Raw genomic sequence first — 27502 nt, forward strand, 5'->3', positions numbered from 1 at the left:
CTTAAGGGTTCTTGGGTTTTCCATACACCTCCCAAATCACACTTGGTAAAGGCAACAGTAGCCCATGCTATCTAGCCCTCCAATCTATGACTGTATGTGATAATTGAAGTGAACTACAGGTATGGGACCTGTTATCCAGAATGCTCGGGACCTGGGGGTTTCCAGATAACGGATCTCTCATAATTTGGATCATCATACTTTAAAGTCTACTACTGGTTTAGCCTGTAAGGCTTGTGACACACGGGCAGATTTGGGGAGATTTAGTAGCCTGGCGACTAATCGTTTTCCAAAGTTGCCTCACGAGGAAACTTCGGGTGACCGGAAAACGAAGCGCCGAGTGTGATTTAGCGCAGACGAATTTTCATTATAGCAGACAGGAAGACACGGGAAGGCAGTTCGGGGAGATTTTCGCCCAGAAGAGGCGATTAGTCGCCAGGTGACCAAATCTCCCCAAACTGCCTTCGCGTGTCCTGTCCGCTATAATGAAAAGTCACCTGTGCTAAAGCACACACGGTGCTTCGTTTTCCGATGTCGCCTCACGAGGAATCTTCGGGCGACCGGAAAACAAAGCGCCGCGTTTGCTTTAGGCAGGCAACTTTTCATTATATCGGACAGGAAGACACGGGAAGGTACTTCGGGGAGATTCTTGCCCAGAAGAAGAGGCGATTAGTCGCCAGGCAACTAAATCTCCCAGAATCGGCCCATGTGTCACAAGCCTAATAAGAATTACTGTAATTATATATTAGTTGTGATCAAGTACAAGGTACTGTTTTATTAATACAGAGAAAAAGGAAACCTGTTTTATACATTTGGATTAATTGGATACAATGGAGTCTATGGAGATGGCTATTCTGTAATTTGGAGCTTTCTGGATAACAGGTTTCCAGTAACGAACTTGTACTACCACTGTAAAATACCTCTGGTTATCCCCGCACCCACTATGTGACTCAACCCAAGAATTAAGAAAATCCCCTACATAGTAAGCAAAATAGTCCCCCCCTCCCTGCTTCCCCTCACATAGTTCAATAGGTCTGAAAATGTCCCTACAATTTTCCCACCTAGTGCCGAGTAAGCGCAGCAGAGCTTGTGGGCGCCATCTTCCAGAGTGTGAATCTTCACCTGTTATAAAGCGATGTACTGGCGCATGCGCCGTCTTCCAGCGAGCACCGACTGTGCATGTGCTAAAAGTGACAGAAATTGCCGGAGTACCAGAAAAAATTTGAAGATCCAGAAGATGGCACCCACAAGCTCCGCTGGGCTTACTCTGCAATGTTAGGTGGGAAACATTTTAGGGACATTTTCAGACCTATTGAACTATGCAAGGTGAAGCAGGGGGGGGGGCTATCTTGCTTAATAGGTAGGAGCTTTTTATAATTTGGGGGTTGAGCTCTCCTTTAGGGCAGAGACATGCTCAGATTCGGGGAGATTAGTCGCCCGGCAATAAATCTCCTCTTCTTCGTGGCGACTAATCTCGCCAAACTGCCTTACCGCCGGCTACAATACTGTATATATCGCCGGTGGGATAGCACTCAGAGCAACTCGTTGTCCAAAGTCACCAGAAGTTGCGAGAAAAATGAAGCGCTCAGAGTGCCATCCCGCCGGCGATTTAGATTCTAGCCGGTGGGAAGGCAGTTTGGGCAGATTAGTCGCCCTGAAGAAGCGGAGATTTGAGATATTCAAATCTGAGCATGTGTATCTGCCCTTAAAGGAGAAATCAACCTGTTTTGAAAAAAACCCGTACCCCCCACCCGAGGTAGACCCACCTCCCTCCTCCCCCCAGGCGAGATGCCCCATACTCCATACTTACCCCTCGCCGCAGATTCTTCCAGCGAAGTTACACGCGTCCATTTTCTGCGTCCTCTGTAAGCTGACTGCGAGATCAGCGCATGCGCAGAAATACCGTTCTCACAGTCAGCTTACAGAGGACGCAGAAGATGAACGCGTAGAACTTTGCTGGAAGAATCTGCTGCGAGGGGTAAGTATGGAGTATGGGGCATCTCCCCGGGGGGGTTGTTATTTTTAAAAATAGGTTAATTTCTCCTTTAAGGATCAGGGGTGCTCATATATGAAAAGTGTGGAAATTTGCACAAGGGCAGTATCCTGATTCAACAGATTGGGAAATTACTTTTATTGTTTTACATGTAGCTGTCTTAAAATATCTAATAAATCACTGATTGCTATGGGTCACTGCCCAGGTACAAATTTGCCCACTGTTGATAAATGAGCCCCAAGGTGGCTTCCCATCCATCTGCCCCCTTTATAGGCTCCAAGCCTAACAAGCAATGTGTTGTATATACATAAATATTACGATGCTGCCCTTTACCTAATTACCTGTCTGGTGCATAACAAAAGGATGGAGACTTTTTTGAGAAAGAAAATGTCTTTTATTTGGTAATATTGTGAGGTTCTAAATACCACTAAAAAGAACTAGAGATCAGTGGATTGTCAGATCTGAAACTGTTAATGAACTACGAGTGCTAGCCTGCCCTGAGTGTCAGGTTCTGGATGAAAAGTGGACAACAAATTCTTGCCCTGCCCAAAGTGCCTACAGTAAATTTGTACCATATGATCACAAATCAAATAAAAGCCTGGCGGCTACCAAATAAACAAATAGAGAAACCAAACTATTTATTTCAAATATGATGACAGTGATGGGAAGAGGACATGCATTATATTCAGTATACAAAGGAGTCTGTCAGTAAAACATGCAGGAAACACAAGTGGATGGAGGCAGGAGATGGTTGGCAGTATGGTTCCAAGCAGGTTATTGGCGATGTCTTCAGCAAAATGGAAAGAACATAACCCCCCAGATGATTTCCATGCTTTACATGCAGTAGGGATATGGAATGAACACAGATGGAGCGCATACTGTAACATGCTAAATGGAAAAGTGCCAAAACAAATGAAATTACAGGAAACCAGAACTGAAAATAAAATAGAAAGAAAAACAGGTTAATGTTCTTGTGGATTCATACTCTAAGCAGATTCATAAAAATGCGCTCTTATTTGGCATGCATGTGGAAATTCTACGGTAGTGTTAATGCATACAAATTTATTTCATAAAAGTATTTAATAAGGGGCTAGATAGATGATTGCCATATAATATTTAACACTTATAAAAGATCATATTGCTTTTTTGGACCCAATAGTGGTTCAACCACATTGACAAGTGTCAGCTGAATCACTCGCTCATTGTTACAACAAAACACATGCAAGCTGAAATGATGCCATACACTCAGTACAAAGAATTTTATTTCAGTCTTGCCATTTCTCTCCTGAAGAATGTTGTACGGGAAGCTTTCCTGACATGGTCTTAGGAAGAAAGGAGCGTGCAGTGAAGGGAAATGTGTTATTGCTTTTATTTGTATTTGTATTAATGGCTGTTTTTACACAATACCTTATTCCACTACAGATCTGGGCTATTTAAATCCAATGTGGTCAAATTAGATAAAAAGGTCACATTTATTTTATTTATGGGAAACCAATGGAACCTGTCATTCCCAATCAAAGCCATCATTCCAATTCATCTACAGAAGCTGCATATAAATCAGAGCACTGTATCCTTCCATGATGGACTACTAGAATGGATCTGTAATAAAACACTTTCCCCTGATACTCTGAATCATCCTCAAATGGTATGTAATTATGTTATAATATCTGGAATATGTCACTTCTTGTAGTAAAGATGAGATTTTAATTCCTCTATCTTGGGAAAAACTAAAAAAAAGTCATAGTTTTCCATCTTTAATTGGTTTTAACTTAAATTGTTTATACATGTACATATTTTGCCCAATGTATTTTACTCAGGGTTTACAGAAATGAGGTCAATTAAAGAGAACATCAATGGGAAAGGGGAGAATTCAGTGTACCTGTGCCATTTCTTCCTAATGGGCAAAAAGCACTGGCACTAGTTGAAAGGACGAGCAATACATTTGCTAGTGTTTTCTGTTTGTATAATTGTGTCTATATATTATCTAAGAATTTCTCCTTTGAAGGATGATAAAAGGACTAGGGAAAGACATGCCCAAGCTATGGGTACATTGCCATGAGAATGCCATGCAGCCCAGCGCCGTTTCTGGCGAAGGAGCCGCCTGAGGCGGCTCCTGCAATTGAATATCTAAATTGAATTTTAGATATCTACCCTGACCTTTTAAGAGTGCACAGACCTGCAGCTACTCCTATTAACATAACACTGCTTGTGTTTTGCAGCACTGTATTTATGATCTGCAGTAGGCACGCAGGCTTTCAACCCCCACCTATTCCGTAACTTGCAAGTTAGTGAGCACCAGAGCACACAGACCGCAACAGGGCCCTGTCTTAGATGGCAGGGGTTAAAATAGAAGGAAAGCTACTGAAGCAGTTTATTGCCAATAGATTAACCACGATAGTGCAAACTATAAGACTATATTTATTCTGTAGAATAATTTACTATACCTGAGTAAACAGCTCTAGACACGGTCTCTGTTTGTTTAGGATAGCAGCTGTCATATTAGCTTGTGACATCACTTCCTGCCCGAGTCTCTCCCTGCTCTTTCATAGCTCTGGGCTCAGATTACAGCAGGGAGGAGAGGAGGGAGAAAGAGACAGGAGCCGCCTGATGCTGTAGTTGTAAGGTGCAGAGCACAGCCAGACCAGGAGCAGAAATGTTGGTTTAATGAGCATTAGAGGTGCACTCTTGTGCCTCTTCCTGCTCTTGCCTTTCTTACCCCATTCATCATAAATGACCCCCTACAGGGGAGTAACTATAGAGGAATCAGACCCCGCAGAAACACGGGGGCCTGGACTGTGAGGTTTGCTTCCTCTATTCCCCTAAAAAAAAACCCTCCCCCCAGCCATTCCTTACCGGCGAGGAAGGGGTAAGCAAGTCTGGAGGGAGTGGGCGGAGTCTGGGGATGTGGGCTGGGCAGATGTGGACAGGGCGGAGGCAGGATGTGGATGGGGCTGAGGCAGGACAGGAAGTAGGCAGGGAATGGGGATCGGAGTGCGCCAGGCTCCCCTGAAGATTTTTTTGCAGGGGGCGCGCACACTCTAGTTATGCCACTGACCCCCTATATGTTTCAGCAGTACTAGCTGTGCAAATAACATTAAAAATCATTGACATTCATAATTAAAATCCCTTTTTTAAATTATGAGTATTTGCACATATTTCCAATCATAAATATATTGGTAGGAGCTGCCACATTGCTTTCCTTACTAAAGGCCTGTCAGCAAACTAGACTACACTGCAGCGGATCTAGAAGTCATGCAGAGCGTGTAGGGCATGTTTTATGGTACTCTGATAATTAGACAGGAAAGCAATATGGCAACCAGTGTCGGATTGGCCCACCGGGACACCAGAAAAACTCCCGGTGGGCCCAAGTGTCAGAAGGCCCTCCTGCTTCTCGCCATTTGGCCTGTTTCATGTTCATTACCTACTTCTGTATGGGAACAGAGAGGCTAAATAGATAGAATAATAAATAATAGAATAGAAAGAAAAGAGACTTAAAGAGTAGAGGTTGAGTGAGGTGAGGAAGAGGAGAAATAGTTTGGATAGTAGACCTATGGACAAAGGTTTTCTGGTAGGCCCCTGGCATCCCAATCCGACACTGAAGGCAACTCATACTCCTGCTATAGTAATAATTTAGTTTTAAGTTAGACTGCATATGTTTGTACAAGACATTTCCATATTTCAAATGAAGTGGAGTAGTTATATAAAGAAGGAAGTGCCCGTATAACACTACAGATAGATACATACATGTTTAGGTGCAAAGGCTAAGGCATCCATTCGCTATGCTCATGCCTATTACACAGAACTCACAGAATTTGTGCTCAGATAGCCACCCCCTGTAGAGTACTCCTAGTGAAGAAATCTTACCCGGACAATGAGCCCCATGCAGCAGACAGCAGAATTAACTGTAAAACAGTACACAGGTAACAACTAATGATGAGAGTGAAGCATCAAATATGAATACACACTGAACTTAGAAGTACAACAAAAATTGTTGTGCAACAACACAGACATCTACAAAATGTTTAAGACATATTTATTAAAAAAGCAAAAGGTGATAATGGAAAAAAATACACAATGATTTGTTACTTGTTAGAACTGGGTTTATGATAGGCATTCACTATGCACAAATGCAGGGTAAGAAATCAAACAGTGCCTTTGTTAAAGAAGATCCCCAATTCTGTAGTAATCGCTAATATTTAATAAATATATAAGCGCTAGAGTGTAAGCTTGCTAGTGGATTGTCCAACTGTGCAGACCTATTCAGCCGTGTTTAAAGGGAAACCAAAACACAGGATCCTCCAGTATGAAAACATATTTGTAGCATTCTTACATGTATGTACATAAACATTTTCCTTCATAAACAAACTGTGAAATATAGGAAATTATATTTGTTTTTCCTTAGGAGCAATCAGTGTTCTTCAAGACTTATACTACTTCCTCTCTTGCACAGGAATATGCTGCTCATGGGCTCCGATTGAAAGCCTCATTCTCTGAGATGTCAATGTTACAGTGCAAACAGAAATCTCCTACTTTGCCAGTTAGACAGAAAAAAGTAGAAGACAGTTTTAACCATAAGTCCTTAGATGTTGCTGGACTACAACTCCCAGATGCTCTAGTCTTGATAATATTTGTAGTCCATCAACATCTGGAAACCCAATGTTAAGAGGCAGTGGTATTCACCATATATTCTGTTGTAGCACAATGCATTTTGGTGCATTTTTTTTCGATATGCAAATGTTTAAGTTTATTTGGCATAAATCATCCTACCAATATCTGAATGCTAAAAGCATATTATATAATGGTTCCTCTTGAAGGACAATATCCTCTGATCTCAAAGTGGCATAAAAACAGAACATAAAGTTGGCCACGCACTTAAAAAAGTGCTGGTCTTGTGAGGTCACCAGAAGAAGAGATCTTTATGCAACTTGACCACCAATGCACTAGGCCAAATTGAAATGATCCAATCTGTTGGATAGTCCTTCCCCCCATGTTTGATGAGCTGCAGCTCTCGTAATAGGCCAGTAGCTGCCTGCCTGTCTGGGCTGAGCCAGCAGCTATTATTGCCTCATATATGCCCATCTTAAGTTACACTGATATATAATGATCTACCGCAAGCTAGAACGTAATGCATTTTTAAAACTGAGCTGGGAAATTATTCCTAATGAACATATTAACAGCCGAAATCACAATATTTCCAGGTTTGTAACGAAACAAAAATGGCCACTTACTTCTTTCTCTCTTTCTCTTTTTTCAAGGTCTGTGAGCCCCCAGCCTGTTGTGCTTGTGACTGCAATAACTCTGTGGCAGTCTTCCTTTTCTTAAATTCATTCAACTCATCATCCAGGCTTTTTTTCTTTTCTTCTAGCTTTTTCTTCTCGTCTTGATGTAACTTTTTTAAGCGGTCAAACTTTTCATGGAGCTGCAAAAGGAATGTGTAAACTTAAAGGGATGCGGTCATGGGAAAAAATTTATTTTTCAAAACGTATCAGTTAATAGTGCTGCTCTTGCAGAATTATTCACTGTACTCCCTTTCCCCCCCAGAAACCTAAGTGGCAGATGGGGAGATTTGTTGCCCAGCAACAAATCTCCTCTACTGTGGCCGACTAATCTCCCCGTTCTGCCTTCCCGCCTGAAGTTGCCTTGTGAGGCAACTAAGCGAGAATTTGGAAATCCAAATCGATCCCTCTTGCATTTCGTGTACAATGAAATTAGTCGCCCATAGTAGAGGAGATTTGTCACTGGGCAACTAATTTCCCCGTCTGCCACCACCCTAACAAAAAAACAATGGGAAGGTAACCAGATAACAGCTCCCTAACACAAGATAACAGCTTACTGGTAGAAAAGAAAAATTCAGGTCCCACTGCAAGCACATGACCAGGCAATATGACCTGAGATGGCTGCCTACACACCAATATTATAACTAAAAACCTTGCTGGTTCAGGAATTTAATTTTATATTGTAGACTGAATTATTCGCAGTGTACGGTAAACAGTGTAATTTAGAAATAAAAAATACATCATAAAAATCATGACAGAATCCCAACAACAGGCTGGTCAATGTATTAAATGACAACTAAAGAAGTAGGCCAGAAATGTTGTACATTATGTTTTGGGTTTTTGTACCAGCCCAAGGCAACCACAGCCCTTTAGCAGTAAAGGGATTTTTAGCAGTACTGCCTTTAGCAGTAAAAATCTGTGCCTTTGAAGATGCCCCAGTAGCTCCCCATCTTTTTTTCTGCCGATTCACTGCACATGCTCTGTGCTGCTGTCAGTTACTGAGTTTAGGGACCCACTCAAAATATACAGTACACATAGATTAATGTTACAATATAAGTCTGTTTAGAAATTAATACAGATAATTACTACATGGCAGCATAGAAATCAGTTCGACTATCTTTATAATTTTATAATCAGTCTTGTAGCATCAGCTTATATTACTTATATTACAGGACAACCTAATTCTCAGCTAAAACAGCCCCTCAGAGCCCACCGAGCATTTGAGTGTCGCAAACACTTTCCAAGATGGTGACCCCCTGTGACAAGTTTGAAGCCCTGGATCATTGCTGCTTTTGAGAGGCTGAAACTTTAGGCTGGTGCAATAAGCTCAGAATATAAAATATGGCATTTTTAGCCATGTTCATTTTTAGGGTTTAGAAGGCCTTCAAAAATTAAAACTAGCATAAAAAGGACATAGCAATTTTGCACAGGGGAAATAAAACACCAAAAAAATGCACTAATCCATCATCCAGTTTAGTCAGTTATCAGCAAAATTGCTCTGTGCACTTCACGTCTCAAAACAACTGATTTGTACCCCACCTTATCTCTTTTACACATTCGTACACTTGCCGTTAGGCTGACCCAACAAAGTTTCTTCAACACTACAGAAGCAAGAAGATCAAAACCACAATCTAGTCATTACTAAGAAAAGCTAGAAAACATTTTGGGACACTGTGGGAGAACTACAGAGTGTGCTACTACTATAGAGAGAGTGCATAACTTTATATCTGGATAGTACTATACCCCACCCCAATGTATCTCTGGATGGTTGCAGCTTTTCTCTCCCAAACTGCAAAATTAGAGAAAATCCAAACCCTAAAAGCAAATCGAGCTGCACAAATCCTTACAGTCACCAAATCATTCCTTGCACCAAATGGAACAAGCCAAACTTGGGTTGGATACACTCATTGTCATACTTAATGAAATAGAAAACTGACCTAAGTGATAACCATATTTGTGGGATCAGTTAGTTAGTAAAGCCAGCCCTGTATACAGGCCACTTGCCACTGAATTCAATGACTGACAAGCCAGTGACAATCTGTCTGATTAGTGCAACATGGCCATATGTGAGGTAAAAATGTATCCAACTGTTTTAGTACAGAAATTTGAAGCTTGTAACGAATTACTGAATCAAGATATTTGGAAATTCTGAGTTGTGGTTCGTGGTGATCAGGCCCGGACTGGTAATCTGTGGGTTCTGGCAAATGCCAGAGGGGCTGCTATAAGGTCCCATAGAAAGTCAGTATTTAGTGGGCTGGTAGAGGCTTTTTGGGCCTCTGTGTGGGCTGATTGGGCCTCTATGTACCTGAAATACCAGGGCCTATTTTAATTCTCAGTCCGGAACTGGTGGTGATCCTACTAATATAGTGTACAAGCTGCATGAAAATGTTGCCTCTAGAGGAAATACCTCTTTTTCTGCCTCCTTCAGCTCAGCTTCCTTCTCCTTTACTCTCTGAACAAACATCTGCCTCATCTCCTCTTCTTTCTTTTGCAGTTCTCCCAGAAATTCATTTCTTTTTGCTTCATATGTCTCCTGTAAACTAATAAGAGAAGCTAAATGGTAATGCAAGATCAATTAGAGACTAAGCCAACACAATAACAGCTCACTAGTTAAATAATGGTGAAATGCAATACAAGCAGCTGCTTTTTAACCAACTTTGCTCTGTGTGCCCAACATTTAAGCTTCGGCTGTCAACTGAACCCAAATATTTACTATTCCATACATGTAAATAAATAGGTGTATCTATCACCTAATTATTGGGCAGTCCGCTCAACAGGCCAGATAATGGGGCCACAGCTGTAAGATTTAGAGCAGGGAGTGCTGAAAATATAAATATAAGAGGAATGGGTCCCAATAGTGGAGACACTACAGCTTAAGCTACTTGTTGCGTCAGCCATAAATGAATGGCTTAGTGAGACAGTCAGCTATCAAGAGAATGAAACCTTTAATAAACAGTTTAGTCCCAACATGTTTTTTCCATTCGATTGAAGCTGGATGGGACAAAGAGGGCTAAAAATGTGGTTTAAAATAGTTATGTGAGTTTTCATATAAGCAAATGAAGAAGTTATATACAAAGCACTAATGTTCTGTGTAGTCCAATATTAGAATTTAACATAATTTGATAATGTAAACAGCAAGTTTGTTTCCTTGATTAGCAATACTGCAATAACTGAAATCCAGAATATGAATCCACATTCCAGTGTAATACATATATAATTGTTTGTGTAAGACCAAATCCAGTATTTTTAAAGTAATATAGTTTGTAGGTCCAAAAAAGCGAGAAAAGGAAAAAAGCGTGCCATTGGGAAAGTCATGTATTTGACCTGTACACCAAACATATATTGTAATGCCTGCAAAACAATGTTTTTCTATGCCAGGAAAAGTCTACACCCAGTACTCTATATAATTGCTAATGCGCTTTAAGAATAAAGAAACCAGAACGCAGCCTGTAATTTGACTTTTACAAACTGTAATTGAGAGTTTACCGTGATCTTGAAATCCTTAGGAAACCTAAACTGTTTCTGTAAATGCAACACTACAAATTAGGATTTTATATAAAACTTGCTTTGGTACCTGAATGGCTTGCTGTCTGGGTCTGTGTCTTTGAAGCCCATTTCCTCCAATTTGCACCTTCGGTAAAGTTCATAATGATGTGTGTGCGTCTGTTCACGTAAATCCTCCATGTTCACCCGTATCAGCATCTCTCTCAGCTTGATGAAATCACAGTGAGATTCATTTTCAACTAGAGAAATAAAACAGTGTTTACCAAGTGACTTAAGTAAACACGAATGTGTCAGAAAACTCACATCTCCATTCAATGCAAAGTTTACCTACAAATGAATGTTAATGATATACACAGAGTTTATAAAACCATAGGAACACTCAGGTAAATGTTATGATCTCGAATTGCTTTCAGTGGAGATGAAGGGAAGGATGAAAATGTAAAAGATGAGTTTAAAGGAAAAGGAACATCCAATAACAAGTTAATCTCATTTCAAAAGCATACCGCTAATGGTGTAATCTGTGCTCTTAAATACCCTCTATTGCAAGACCTATTTCTGATCAATCGGCTCATAGTAGAAAAAAATGCGGACTTAACTAATACATCTACCCATCATGCACCTCTACTTCACTAAGACCAAGACCCTGGAGCATGCGCATATGATATGAATCACTAGAAAAACAGATAGTTTGGTGTCGCAATTTTGATGACATCACTTAAAGTAAAATGGTGCCTGTGACTCAGCTTGAATTGGCGATCTTAACAAAGGGCACAGCAGGAGTAATAAGGTTAATTTGGAAAAGGTAATTAAACGATCAGGTAAAGAAAGGGGCTTGCTATAACATTCTGCAGACTTGGGGTACAGGCTTGCCTTGTTCTTTATCTGTGAGCCAGCTTGTTTGATTTTTGCACAAAGATCAAAGTGAGACCCTGAACCACAGAACATACAGTGTTTGCACTGTTGTATTTGTATTCCCATGCCTAAAATTGTATGGCACTAGACACTAAAATGTTAAACGTTTGGGAAAACAAATTGTGTATGTTAAGAAGAACAATAATTTGTTTCAGCATGTCAACAACTAAATGGCCGCCGGGGCCCCTGTGAAGATATTGAGAAGGCGGATAGTATGGATCAGACTGCGCATATCATAAAATCAACCTTGTGACACAGCAAATACACGGCAATAGCCAGTACTCCAGTGAACCATAAATTATATCACAGAAGGTCTAGCAGCCAAACAAAGCTGGATAGAAAGGGGTAAGATGTAATGCTTTGTGGCAAAAATAACCCCCACTTTCAAATACACACTACGTAAGATTAGTTTTATGCAATCTAATTTAGTTTTCAGAATCAACCCAGTGCATCTGAATGGTAAGATAACAGCAAATCCAGGTAATTTCTGAGCGCACCTTGAACAGTTCCCCAAGGATACTGCCGAACTTTCATCATTTTGTTTCCTATTTTTGTCTCCTCTGTACTGCCAACTACTGCAAAGGGCAAGTGAGCCTGGAACAATTGTAAGATAGAGTCATTGAACATGCAGTATGCCAAATGTAAGACTGATGGAAAAAAATCACATTAATTCAGAACAAATTCATACAGAAGTATGCATTTTTATATACATTTACTGTATTATCTGGCCCAAAAACCCAAAGATAAAAAGTCTAAAGTCAGAACTGGCATAATCTGCTTTGCAGCAGTTTTCACAATGCATTATCCTCTATTATAATTCTAAAGCTACCACAAACAGGCCCTACCCCATAAACGATCTTGCCCTTTGATGAGAAAAAAAATCTGCTAATTCAGTTTCAGATTTCCCCATACAGAAACCATAATATAATATTTCTTACAAAAGTGATTTTTGCCCATTACCTGAATAAAACTGTTACAAAAAAAATAGGATGTCTCTTGCCTGCTGCTGAGTGGTGGTAACATTACAGGCTTAGGGGTTGTTGATTAAGTTTACTTTTAGCATGGTGTAGATATAGAGTGCTATTCTGAGACAATTTGCAATCTTTATTTATTATTATATGTTTTTTTTTAATTACTTTGCTTTTTGTTCACCAGCTCTCCAGTTTGGGATTTCAGCAGCTATCTGGTTGCTAGAGTCAAAGTGATCCTAGCAATCAGGCAGTGGTTTGAATGAGAGACTGGAATATGAACATTAGAAGCCTAAAGTTAAAGTATCAATAGCCCCCATCTGAAAGATGAAAAGAGGAAGGCAAATAATTCAGAAATATAAAAAAAACATTAAAAATGAAAAGTTGCAAATAACTGGCCATTCTATAACATACTAAAGCCCTTTTCCCCTCTAAAATGAGAGGTGCACTGTGCTCACCAGATGGATCCGTCTGCAAATAAAACATTTCATAACCCAAATACCTCGCTTTAAATAATTATGTGCATCCTAAATATACCAATATAACCCAACACTTACATTCATTGTCCCGTTTATTTCAGCGACTGTTTCATCATCTGTGGGAAACTGATAGATCTGTACTCCATTGCTAACCAGCTCACTTGTGATCTTAATCTTGAATTTAGTCAGCTCACTCTTAGAAATGGCATCGGATTTAGCAATGATTGGGATGATATTAACCTAAATAATGATGAATAAAAACTTTAAGATTCTTACACCTTAATTATTAGCTTGCACACAAATTAATAGACCTTTATATGGTCAAATGGAAGTTGGCAAAATCCTGAGAAAGTATGGTGAAAGCAGCATGATACGTTTTCTTGCAAAAGGAACTTACCTTACAGTTCATTTAAACCTGATGAAGAGCACAATGTTTTATCTGAGACATAAGTCCTGTTAAAGGTTACTTTGCAAGTTCTTATCAAAATATTTTTTGACCTAAAAAAAGCTTTTATTTGTATCATTATACTCTTTAGCCTATACAGGCAGACATCATCTGTCACCCTGGCTTTTCATTAATCAGCAGTTTTTTTACTGATACAAGGGCATAACATGATGTCTACATGGCTAATATGAATTGGGCCAGGCAGAAGATCCTATCCAGAGTGCACAGCATTAGACTATGAAGGGAAAGGAAAAGGATGGGGAATTATTTATAATTTTATAATAAGTTCTGTGGGACTCAAAGCACTTTTACAGCAATCAATGCTTGCCACCATACTCATATTTTTAGCTAATCATACTGCTGGATATTTCAGTTCTGTGCATTAATATACATTAATTTGGATTATGAGGTTATAAGGCATATTGACATTATTATTTATAGTTACAATAAATAATATATCCATCTTGTACATCTACCTTGCTATCCAGCTTCTTCATTGTTACCAGGTCAAGAGACTTCAGAGAATGACCCGTGGGAGCAATAAAATAGAGACAAGCATGGATACGAGAGTCATGGTAGTTATGAAGGACTCTTTTAATTTTCAGTTCCTCCTGTAGGTAGGCTTCAAACTGGGAGTCAATGAACTCAACGATAGGTTTGTAACTTTAGGGAGAGAGAGGGGACAAATAAACGAATATGAATTTAATAATATTCTTGCTTATTATAAATCAGGCAGTGCAGTAATGCATGGTGAATGTTGAATTTCTTACCTGTCTTCTTTGTTAATCTGGTCCCCAAAACCAATTGAGTTAACAACTGTCAGTTTCAGAAGTACATTACTCTCTGTAAGATCATATGTGCTGGATTTTAGCTGCACCCCAGGTTGTGAATGTGAATTGGGCTCGCTTTCAAACTTGGTGTTAAACAAGGTGTCCATTAACGTAGATTTACCAAGGCCGGTCTCGCCTATATAAAAACACAAAAACAAATAACAATCACACTTACTATATACATCATACAATACACTTATACATAAACATTAAGTCCTGCTCTTCAGTTTTCATACTAAATAATGTAATTTGCAAATTACATTAATGGGTATTTATTTATAAAAAATGATAGAAATGAATACAATCAATTGCCCCTAAATAGTGACAGGACCAAAACAAGACAAGTAATAAGATACTGTATTGAGGGCCTCTCTGATAATGTCTACCCAAACAATTCAAGATTTGTCAGATATCCTAAAGTGATGCATATGTGTAAATACAGGTTGTAGATCAGGATGATTTCAGTCTCAAGAACAAGACATGTACTATTGACACTGGGAATGATTCCATATATGGCAACAGTTTATGAACTATAATAGAAATGGATGATTGTCTTGAGAAAAAGTTTTGATTCAAAACACACTGGTTTCCATTAGTCAACAAATAAACAGTAAGATAATAATCTCAAACAGACCAAAAATAATGATAATACGTGCCATAAAACAATAGAAACATTAACCAATGAAGATGTATTTGCTGATTATATTATAAAAAGTTAAAGCAATTTACCGTCTTGCACAGCACCCTATGAAACCTAATCTCACTGAGATGGATTAACTTTACTTCAACAACTCTTAAATAGACAATCTTACTTTTAAAAATAAAATGCTACACCTACTAAATATATTGGCTTTTTTTTTTTAAAGTATGTTTTATTGATTTTATAAACAACAATAAACACAAAAACAGCGTTGTTTGGTGTTCTTTACAGTGCACATAAGTCTAGACAGCAGAATAACATGTAGAACAAGTAGAATTGTTTGGTATTAAGTTATTTGCATCTTTGGGTCCCTCTCGAACTCATCGGTTGCCCCTCTGGTCTCGTAGGTGAGTTTGATCAGTGGGAGAGCCCCATCGACTAGTCTTTTCCAAAATGATGTATTTGGGAGGGTTTGGCCCATCCAGTGCATGATTATAGTTTTTTTGGCGTAAAACATGAGGGTGCGGAAACACATTCTGGTTGGGTTGGTAGGAACTAGATCCTCAATTACCCCTTGCAGACAGAGCTCCGGGCTTACCACCTGTGGTGTCCCCAAATCAGAAGCTATGGTACCCATCAGGTCTCTCCAGAACTTTTGTATTGGAGGACAATTCCACACCATGTGTATAAAATTTGCTCCCGGCGCTTTGCATCTTGGCCATACTTTTCAGTTTAACTGGGGTTACATAAGTTTGGTGGAAGAACTTATAGTATAGTTTATAAGCCTATCTCAGGAAATCATTCGCCGTGGCAGTGGCTTCTTCCCATTGCTCCTGATTGAGACCAGGGATAGCGTCTAACCAGAGATTATGGGTTGATCAAAAGGAGGTTTGACAGTACCCTGTAAATCTTTGTATAGTTTAGACAGGAGTTTGGCAGGGCTGGGAGAGTAAAGAGTGGTTTTGATTCCCACCACCTTAATTGCAAGAGATAGTGATCCAAATTGTGCTTCAAAGGCATGCCTGAGCTGCAGCCTGTAGATATCTAATGAATTGTATCTGCTGGTTTGGGGATCTGTCTTGCATCTCTTGGTAGGTAAGAAATTGTATATATTGGCTTTTTAAACTACTTTTATGTAAGAAGTATAACTTTTAAAACATACCATTTTGTGGTACATATACATATATAAACTGGCCCTGTAGCAATGATCCTAAATGCATCTAACACTGAAGAAGAAGAAAATTGGTTAATGCTCTCACACCACATTAACCAGCAGCTATCTGCCCGCTCAGCATGTTTGCCACTTTTTTTTAAAAAAAAATAAATAAAACATTGGTTTCTTAAAGGGGGCAAGATTTTAACTAAGGGGGCTCGGGATTGTAGGCGGATCATAAGGGTAGCTGGACAGGCATGGGTTGTAATTACAGGAATGCCTACATTTACTGGCAATATAAACTTTTAAAGGCCCCTGCCTTTGCAAGCGTTTTAATGGCATGGCTAGTGAAATACCAGCTGTGGGACAACCCTATTCCAAAGAAAGACTGAGGGAAATATATTAACCAGCCAGTAAATAAGACACTTATCTTCCAGCACATTGCCCATGAAGAAGTATAGCTAATGCCCTAGGCCAGCACATAGTACCCTGGAGTGGCCTTAGTGATAAATACCTAAATACCCTTGTGACCTCTATATTAGTTATGTAGTGGGCTGATATATACCCACAGGTGTGTAAAAAAAATTGTAGAATGAAGGCGATATTTCACAATGCCCCATCTTGGCATGGATTGAGACAGGTATAGAGTGTTGGTGGTGAGAATTAAGAAAAAACTGTGGATTATATATGTCTGTGGTTGGGAACTCGCAAAAAAAGTTTGAATTGGGGCCTGTGGGTTTGTAGCTCTGCCTTAACAGGAAGGAAATAGACACGGCCACAAGTATCAAGAAATACATTACTCATTGCAAGAACAAAAGCTTTAATTAAAACAACTGATCCTTTAGTTTTATTTGCTATAGATCACACAACTTCATTTACTGCAACATTTTGTAGGCATTTTTTTATTGTTCCTCATAAATGTTTTCAGTATACATTTAAACCTATACAAGACAGACTATCTATACAGTGTACTTAAGTAATGTAAAGAGCAGTAATATATGTGAAAAAACAGCATCTTTTCTGATTTCTGCAAAACATTTTGCTTTTCAAATGAAGAAACTGTCAGCCCAGATTCCCATTAAAAGTCCACAGCTTGAGAATATATTTGGCACAATGCAGCTGGCTGTAAACAGCTTCTACAATACATTGTATTCATCTATATCCGGCTTTTGAATGGCTCCAGTTTCAGTATCACTAAAGAAATCGTTTCCCTTTGACTATGGCAGCCAAACTATTCATAAACACACACAGAGGCCATTGGATCAGTGCCTCTCCTGACACAGCCAGTGTGTCTGTATATACTCACCCACACAGAGAATGTTAAAACAAAAGCCATGGTTAACTGATTTGGTAACCAGTTGGTCCGGCAGGCTGTCAAATCCCACATGAGCCGAAAGAGGAAGGCTGCGGCACCCTTCACCCTAAAACAAAAACAAGCAATGGTGAGGTGAACATCAAGTTCACAAATGGGTTATGCTGAACACTGCACACATCAGTACACAGAGTATGCAATACTTGGGTATATGCAAAATTGCAAACTGCAGTTCCATAAGCATATACATGTGCATGTATAAATATTGTTATGCAAAAATGCGGCATATTTAAGTGTGAATTTTCTCTTCATCTAAGTTCACACATCAGGGATATCTTTTGCAACAACGTTGAATATTTGCTTAATACACAGCTTCACACACATTTTTTCAATTGTGAATCTATAGTGTAGATGGACAAGGAATGAGTATTGTTCAATCAGTGTCGATGTGAAAATAAGTGTTCTATAGTAGAAAGCTAGTTGTGCAGTTTCCCGGTTCCTGCCTTTGCAATGAGGTTGCTGTTGGGCACTGACCTGGAAACTGTCAGATTTTCTGCTTGTCAACTGAACCTTGCCCACAACCTTTAAAAATAATCCCTATAATGTCCCTATAAATTCTGAAAGATTAACACTAAATGTTATTTTAGAAACAGCACCCACGCTAGTAATAGTTGCCCATCTGATATTATTTAACATAAGTTCTCAAAGCAGAGTTTGAGCATTGATTCTTACAGAGGATGACTCAACGATCATGACAACCAAAGTTTTAGGAAGAACTGAGAGCTACAATGAGAAATTTATCTGTAGAGATTATTTTACTGTTATGTATAACAACCACATATATTGGGTATCCCAGTTCCTCCTGAAACGCCATACAGAAAGCTTAAAGAAATCTTCCTTTCCCCTTCTTTTCCACAGCCTTCCAGGTCATGTTCCATAATATTTGTGCTGCTCAGTAATGGCCACTTCTGTGGCCCTGCAATTTAATGTCCAGCAATTAGGTTACTGCGAACAGCTGGGCTTCCCATGTGATCCACTGCAGCAAAAACGTTTCCAGGTCAAATGACATTACATCCAGGCCAACAGTATGGAGTAGGTTTATTCTCCATGCAACAGGCAAGGGGGGAGCATGAATAATAACAGCAATGGCTGCAATAAGCCCAAATGATGGAACTAACATGCATTAAAATTTGGTTCTACAACAAGTGCTTCAGTATTCATTTGGGGTAGTACTGCCTGAGGTGGAGTTGAAGAGATACTGACACCAGAATTTATTTTTTACATCTACCATTACATTGTCTTTGCATGCTATTTATAATTTTGAGAAATTTTGCCCAATGCTTTTATATTACCTTTCTGATCCTCCCATGTTCCTCACTGAGTGGGCTGCCATATTTGTGCAGCAATAATCTGTTAGCATTAGAAACTCTAATGAGAAGAGACAGTCAAACAGTCATGTTTAGGAACTTCAAGAAACAATTACACCTAAAATCAGACCTATCGGCAACAAATTATCAACATGACCTATAGGTGACTTGTAATGTACATTAATAGATTGTAGAGCAGTTTTTTAGTGTTACTATCACTTTAACATTCCATAGTGGTGGACCGAGGAGTATTGGTGCCTGAGGGAAATTATTGGTATGCGTAAGGCCACAAGGAGTTAATGGCATCAACTGCTGTACAAAGAAAGAGAATAATGTATAGGATGTAGGATAAATATCAAGCAATATTCCATACCCATCCCTCCAATCTGAACCACTATATTCATTAAACCTACAAATCTTCATTTAAGCAGCTTGCTCTGTTTGTTGCTATATTTGTGCAGACCATATTGGTTTTGGCAGTGGATTTGTTCTGCATTGATGCTACACAGACAACCTCATTTGCATGTATGTCATCAAGCTTTAACTGCACGTCTCAGTTCACAGACATCTAAAGAGAGGGGGAGCAGCGTGTGATGTCAGCCTAAGCGTTTCATCTTGAATGCCTTCTACTAAGTAGTTATGGTTAAGTAATGCAGCACTAGCTTACGCCTGAACGGTGACTGAGTTCACATAAGGTAAAAAGCCTACAATAATTCACTTTTAGTCAAGTCTGTATTTGGTTTTTGGGGTCCCCAACAATAGCTAGACATAGAGCAAAATGTTGAATAATTCAAAAACCACAAGAAAATAAAGATAAATGTTCTCCAAAATTTCCCCTGCCAATGTAGAATCTAAAAATTTTGTTAAAGGAAAACTATACCCCCCAAACAATGTAGGTCTCTATAAAAAGATATTGCATAAAACAGCTCCTATGTAAAACCCTGCTTCATGTAAATAAACCATTTTCATAATAATGTACTTTTCTAGTAGTATGTGCCATTGGGTAATCATAAATAGAAAATTGCCATTTAAGTTCCCATGGGATCCTCCGATTCACAGTGCACACAAACAAACCATACATGTTAGGTCACATGAGCCAATTAACAGACAGAGTTATGTCTTTTGCTTCCAGACTTCTTCCTGTTACAGTTAGAGTTGTAGTATTTCTGGTCAGGTGATCTCCGAGGCAGCACACAGACCATCACAAAATGGTGGCTCAAAGCAACAGATGTAAAAGGGCAATATTTACTTAAATATTTAGACCAGTTTGGTAAGATTCTTTAATATGCCACTTAATATGATGTAAACTATCCGTTGCTTAAGTGTTCATTTTGGGGATATAGTTTTCCTTTAACAAGTTAAAGGGGTTGTTCACAAACCAACCCTTTTCAGTTCAGATGTTTTTTGATTGTTCACCAGAAACAAAGACTTATTTTCAATTACTTTCTAGTTGTGACTGTATTTCTAATACTGAAGTCATATTCACCTTCTTATGTCTTTCTAAAGCAGTTTGGGGGGAATGTCACCGATTCTGTAAACCAGGCATGTCCAAAGTCAGGCCCGGGGGCCAATTGCGGCCCATTTTCAAATTTACACCAGCCCTCAACCGCGATCATGAAATTAATAATACTGCGGCCCTCCAGCACAGTGCAATCAGGAATCACGTAGCCATAGCAGTAATATTTGGGCACATTAGTGTGTCGCTCTCACATACTTCTTTAGGGCTGAAGGTGTCAATAGACGTACTGACGTGCCAGTACAGTAAACTAAAGAAGTATGCGCCAGTAAGTGTCTATTACTAACACCTTCAACAACAGGTAGCAGTATAGACCAAGTGGCAGATCCTTTCACTAATGTGCCCAAATATTACTGCTACGGTTATGTGATTCCTTGTTTAAATGAGTTAAATGATTTTAATGGTTCAAAGAATGTCAGGCTGAATGGTCGGCCCCCACACATTTTCACCTCGCTAAATCTGGCCCTCGTTACAAAAAGTTTGGACACCCCTGCTGTTAACTATTCTAAATGATACATTCGTTTGATACATTTCTTGTATTTGGCCCTACTGAGCTGAATCCCTAAAGTAAAGGCAGCTGTTCTAATTGATGCAATTGTTGCTAATATTCCACAGATGCTCTGAGAAATGTAACAACTAATGCAGCAAATTGTAACAGTTCAGAATCTGCACCTGAATTACTGAGCTGCCAGACTGAAACACCAGAGACACCAACATTCAACTTTAAATTTCAATTATGGAAAATCAATCGAAAAAGGAAAGCTTGAAAACGTACTTTAAAAAAGTCTTTATTTCTGGTGAACAATCTGAAAACAACTGAACTGAAAAAGTGTTTGGATGCTGAACAAGTCCTTTAATATAAACAACTGCATTAATAAGGATAAAAAGCTTGTTTCTAAGTCGTCAGAACTGTTATATTTATATAACCCAACATAAATAATTTCACAGAACAAGCTGTAACAATATCTAAGGTCAAATCTGCAGTGCTTTGTCAACTTCAGCCACTGCCAATGTGTATGATGGAAAATCCTGGTAGTTGAACAATTTAGCAGAGCTACACTAGTGTTGCTGTATAACATATGCATCGGAAGGTTGGCATTGAGTACAAACAAAAAATAGCGACAGAAAATCAGAAGAGCTAATCTACGCAAAGCTACAGTCTAAATAACAAGTTTGGTAAGAGAAGTTTCCAACATGTAAAACATTTTTATTTTTTGCAAGTGAAAAGGCAGTTATTGTTGGGTAGCAGTCTGATCACAGTTCTTCCATTCAGTACCTCCAAGAATTACACTGCTTAATTAACCAAACAGTATACAGCACCCAGCAGACTCCTGCTCCAGCCTGTGACTCATGGCATGGCCATAGAAAGCATGGAGCTTCGACAAAAGTTCTCTATTTGGCTGATCTACAGAAGGCAGGGGTGTTGGTATAGTCAAACATTCAAGTAAGTGCTTGGAAATTTCTAACCAACTAGGCTCTGGAGAGTATAACTGGTCACATCATGATGGATGTGTCCTAATACCCCAATTAGCATTTAGATTTAATTAAATACAGCTTACGCTCATATGTTCGTAGTGCATACATCAGCTTGTTTATTATTATTACTATTGAATAACATACATTACAATACTGTAACTTAACCTGGCCATCCAGAATAAACAATTCTTCAGTCGCCTTGAATATTTTTAACTCTCTTGGCTCAACCTTATTGCCAGGCCAGGAGCATTTTAATTTGTAACAAATCTCATTTTAAATTAAACATACCAAAAACCTCCAAGCTGCGTCAATACTACTTTTTTTTAATATCTTACTTTACCTAATATTGAATGGGTGGGTGAATCACGTCTTAAGACCGTTCCCCAAAAAGGTGAGCCTTTAGCCCTGTGAGCTTGCAATTTATACCCATACCACAGCCTACATGTGACCTATATTAGCCAATCTGATCACCTTATTAATACTTGCTATCGCAGGTTCAGCTGTGTCTAATGTACCATCAAAACAGCTGTGCAATGTTTAACCTATTAACCACTGCTCCGCAGCTACAGTCCCATGTTATCTACTGCCTAAAAATGTCCTTCCGTTTGCATTCTACCTCCTTCCACCCCAAATAAACAGGTAGGAAGTGATCAAAAAGGAAAAGTAAAGAAACCAAGGATATGACAATATTGTTATACAACTGAAGCCAGGCTTGTAATGAGCTACATTGTAAAAAGAACATGCAAAAATAAGTAAGAAATATTTTGTGTGACTGCTTATCATAAAGAAAGTTTCCTTTCTAGACAAGGTGCAGCCCCTAGACACCAATACAATTAATGTCAGCCTAACTGTTCCTGTCTCATAAAACTAGCTGTGGTTATTATAACGTTTTACCACATCTCACATCCGCACAAGACTGAGATGAAACAGAATTGTAGGTCATTTCACAGCTTGCCTGACATTCTTCTGAAATCCAGCCAAAAACTGATCTGTAGTTGTGACAGGCAAACTGAGGCCCCCCTGGAAGTTGTTTGACTACAATACTCAATAGCATTTACAATATTTTTCTAATAATAATTTTGTCCAGCAGATATATATTAATTTTCAGCACTGTCAGATTTAGTCTACAAGAAGTCAGGTTATGATGTTTCGGATATGTATGCTTGTAAGACACTTACTCTTCTAATATATGTATTTGGCTGGGAGTCTTCTGCATTGCTGTTTAGGTTTCCGGCCACACAAATTCTTTATATCTGTGACCTAACTACACTTAGGGACAGATTTACATATGGTTACCGCAAAGAGTTTGATCAAACGAAAAATCGTTCGAATCGAACGAATAAATCCTTCGAATCGAACGAATAAATCCTTCGAATCGAACGATTCAAAGGATTTTAATCAATCGATCAAACGATTTTTCTACGACCAAAAATCCTATGGGGACCTTCCACACAGGCTAACATTGAGCTTCGGTAGGTTTTAGGTGGCGAAGTAGGGGGTCAAAGTTTTTTTTAAAGAGACAGTACTTCGACTATCGAATGGTTGAATATTGGAATGATTTTTAGTTTGAATCGATCGATTCAAAGTCGTAGTCAAAGCTCGAAGTAGCCAATTCGATGGTCGAAGTAGTCAAAAAAAACATTCGAAATTCAAAGTTTTTTTTTATTCTATTCCTTCACTTGAGCAAAGTAAATGGGCCCCTTGGTGTCCATTCCTCAAAGAACATTGTAGTTAAGTAACGCACCACGAGAGCAGAGGTTTTCAAATTGAACCAGTGTAATGAATGGGTTAAACAACAGCATCACTAATACAATAATAGCCCATTATAATCTATAGCTGCAGTGGCCCTGCGCTTCATTTGCTCTCAGCCAGGAATATAGCAGAATTTACCACTGGGCAACTCCACATAAGGTCAACAAAATCAATATATCTCCCCAGGCATTGCTAGCGTATTGCTACTTCCAGATCCTCCTCTTTAAACTGATTAGAAAGGACTGCAAGGTCAGTGGTATAGATTTACAACTAATGCTGGATGCTCTGTGAGACAGAATTGTTGCAGCCTTGCAGTCATTATTACTTTTAAATCAGCTTTTCCTTTATGCCAGGAAAAACACACTGTTGTTTAGCATCTCTAGAACAACCACACATACTGAATATGGATTCTAGCATTCCCACAGTCTTAAAAATATTTTTTTTCTTACAAAATTAATACAAGGAAGACCTGAAATACATTACGATAGTTGTGTCCATGTTCAGGGCACAGGACCAAACAAATGTACTGTGGGTAACATGGTGTGGAATATTGCTCCTGACTGATTTATACAGGGCTAAGGTATACAGGCCTGCATTAGGATGTTCTCTTTTCATGACCAAACGTCCAACCCTACAAAATACAACCTTGGGTAGCCCCACAAATACAACAGTTACCCAACCTGTAGTCCTCCAGTTGCTGTTAAAGGGATACTGCCAGGCAAGAAAAAAGCACCATCAATCTTAGGCCCCAACTTCCTGGGGGTGCTTATTTGCATTTATAGTTTGGGGATTACTGGCTGTACAGCCAGCAAACTTCCAGGTCCATCATATAACCTTTCTTAATTAAATAACATACTGTTGCATAGTAAACATGTTGCTCTACCAATAATACAGTAATTTAGGGTATATTCTACCCCAGGCAGGTAGAGCATAGGTAGTAAACGAAGCATAAAGCAACAATGTATACAAAATAGGTGAAGAAAAACAAAAGTATTATGAACAATAAAGCAAAATAACAATGAATAACACCAATGGGTGTGTAACTTTGAATTTGTACCCATTGGGCAGGTGCCCAGTTGTGGTATTGGTGGGTCTTGGCACTTGTGATGTGATATTAGACAAAAAGCCAGGATCCCAGACATTCTCAATTATTTAGAGGCTCCCCATTTGGTGTAGAGGTATCTCATGCGGGCTAAGTAGGTTTTCATGTGTACCAACCATCGTTGGTCAGCTGGGGGGGGCAGCTTGGTCCATCATATTAAGGAAGTTATGCATGTTTGTAAGTGGAAGTTTCCTATGTGATCCAGCTCTGAATGTTTGGGCAAGTGAAGAGCCTAAAACACTGTTGCATTACGATCATCCTGGCACCCTCCTAAAGAACACAATGCTGAACAAATGCTATATTTAAAAAATGTTGGGGCATGATAATCAGAGGGTGAAAATAGAGCTCAACTCAGTTCATCAGATGGGGAATTTCACAGCTCTGTCACTCAGTCACTGTCAGGAAGATTCACTTGAAGAGAAATACTTCAGAGAAATAAGGCAAGGCAAGGCCACCTTTTGAATTCATGTTTCAGTGTCAGGGAAAAACAAAACAGCTAGTCTCTGCTGCACTCACTCACTTCTTAAACATGATCCAGACATATAGGGGCAGATTTATCAAAGGTCAAGGTGAATTTTCGAATTGAAAAAAAAAAAAAAATCGAATTTCAAGCTATTTTTTGTGTACTTTCACTAGGGAATAGTCCAAATTCGATCTGAATTTGAAAAAAATAAAAAAATTTGAATATCGTAATTTATCATGTACTGTCTCTTTAAGAATTCGACGGTTAAAACCTGCTGTTTTAGCGTATGAGGGACCTGCTAGAACCTACTTGGAGTCAATTGGTGGATTTTGAAAGATCAAGGGTTTTTTTGGGAAAATCTTTGATTCAAATTCGATCGAATGCACTATTACTTCGATTCGTACTATTCGAATTCAGCTGAATTCAGACCTATTTGGCCAAAAACAAAAAACTTCGACTTCATTTCAGTTGGCCTTTTTGAATTCGAATTTTGAAGTTTTTCAAATTCGAAATTTCGACCCTTGATAAATATGCCCCATAATGTTGCCTAATGAAAGGAAATGTACTTCCAAGCAACTTTTCAAATATACATTAATCATCCCCATCATTTATTTACATAGTTTCAGTAAGTTGCACAGCACTTTCCATTAATTACAAAGTTTGGTTATAAATATAAGTATTTTAGAAGTAACCTCGGAGTTCCATGACCTGTATAAAAACACTCAGCCTTTGCCCTAGTGCTTTTATATGGTCATGGAACTCCTCTGTATCTTTTAATATCCTTATATTTTACAAGAGGGGGTACTTTATTCACGAAAATCACTGGAGCGGTTCCATCATAATCAGCACTACCAGTGAATATATTCGTTAGCGATAGACCCCAGGCTGGCATTCTTGTCCGCCAACCTGGGGTACTGTTCCTACTGCACTTCTGTCTTTCTAAATGCCCCAGAGATCCCCAGCACTGTCCCAACGGCATACATGCTAAAGTAATATTCTTTTAATTTAAAGTTTAAATGTCGATATTTACTCTACTGCACCTGAAGAGGTTCACAGGACAGGCAGCTCTTTAGAGGTAGGAAAAGTACCTGCGACAATTTAAGGTGAACAGTATTCACTCGGCCTGCCTAGCAAATTGGCACCTCCAGTTAAGTTCACTTTAGTTGTCCTTTAATGTACACTGGTAAGTGGCTAAGAATTACAATTTCAGGGGTTGTCCAGAACCTTGTAAGTAGTAAGAGATCCCTTCTCACAAGAGCTTACAATCTAACCTTACAGATTTCCACATTTACTAAGAAGCAGAGCAGTGACCTGCACATAATCCAGAGCCTGAGAAATTTAACTGGCTGGCTCATATATTTAACAATATTTGGTCTGCATGGGGCTGTTTCTAGGGATGATGTCTCTTATGTGTAGAGAGCAAACAGTATGGCAGCTCCCATACACAAACCAAATAGAAAAATAATGATGTGTATATAATATGTGCTGGGAAGACATCCCAGAGCAAATCTTGCACTTGCTGCCAACGCCCTGCACTTGCTGCTTGTCTCCCCCAGCACCCACAGACGAGCAGCTGCCTGGTGCTAGTGAGCCAGTGCATTGAATGGGAGAAGCTGCAGTCAGTCTGCCCATATAGCAGCAGCAGTAGGACGCGAGCAGAGAGATGCTGGCGGCGGTATACTTCATGCAGGCTGGATACACGGCGTTTGGAAATGGGAAACGAAGCGGCATTACACCCACCCCCTCCATCATTTCTACTCACCATCTGCCGCACTATCTCGGTAGCCGCCATCGTCCGTCTCTCAAAGAAACCTGAACAGGAATCCGACCGACAAAGAGAAACAGTTACAATCTGGGTTATACCAAGTCAGAGTGAAGGGGAATCCGCGGTGTCTAGCAGGCTGTAGATTTGTACGAAGAGCTGCCTAAACGCTCTCTCCTGTCCCTAACATGCGCCGCATTGTGCTCTGGGGGTGTTTGTGAGAGAGGAGATGGGGGGCGGGCGCTACACACAATCAATGGCACTACCCCTCAATGAAATGTCATTAGGATTCCACTTGCTTGGCGTGGATGGAGCGAGTGGCGCTTGTGTATGGGGGGCAATGAGAGACGACACTACTACATGCGAGTGCCTTGTTGTGCGTGTATATATATATATATATATATAGTATAACCTCAGGGATTATCCACTGCAACCTCTTTCCGCTTCACTGACACTGCTGCTGCTGTGCATACATTCAAATGGGATTTCACTTGGGAGCCAATATTTGTTATCCAGACTTTTGAGAGAACAGCATTAATAGAATTATGCATATAT

At 39.4% G+C, this 27502-nt stretch overlaps 1 protein-coding gene across 5 annotated transcripts in view; it reads right to left on the reverse strand.

Annotated features, from left to right (window-relative positions):
* septin6.L (septin 6 L homeolog) overlaps positions 1-27292 on the reverse strand; it is a 36752-nt gene extending 9460 nt beyond the window's left edge. Inside the window, exons 1-11 of one of the 5 annotated variants that reach the window (XM_018229007.2) lie at positions 26948-27291; positions 17504-17618; positions 14345-14540; positions 14051-14237; positions 13208-13369; positions 12180-12276; positions 10841-11009; positions 9674-9806; positions 7219-7409; positions 5855-5892; positions 2612-2924 (exon numbers count right to left, since the gene is read on the reverse strand). In XM_018229007.2, the coding sequence (XP_018084496.1) occupies positions 5889-5892; positions 7219-7409; positions 9674-9806; positions 10841-11009; positions 12180-12276; positions 13208-13369; positions 14051-14237; positions 14345-14540; positions 17504-17618; positions 26948-26977 (1284 nt within the window). In that variant the 5' untranslated portion in view covers positions 26978-27291 and the 3' untranslated portion in view covers positions 2612-2924; positions 5855-5888. 5 annotated transcript variants of the gene reach the window in all.
* Positions 27293-27502: the final 210 nt, after the last annotated feature.

This window comes from Xenopus laevis, chromosome 8L (assembly GCF_017654675.1).
Source record: "Xenopus laevis strain J_2021 chromosome 8L, Xenopus_laevis_v10.1, whole genome shotgun sequence".
In the NCBI taxonomy this organism is placed as follows: domain Eukaryota; kingdom Metazoa; phylum Chordata; class Amphibia; order Anura; family Pipidae; genus Xenopus; species Xenopus laevis.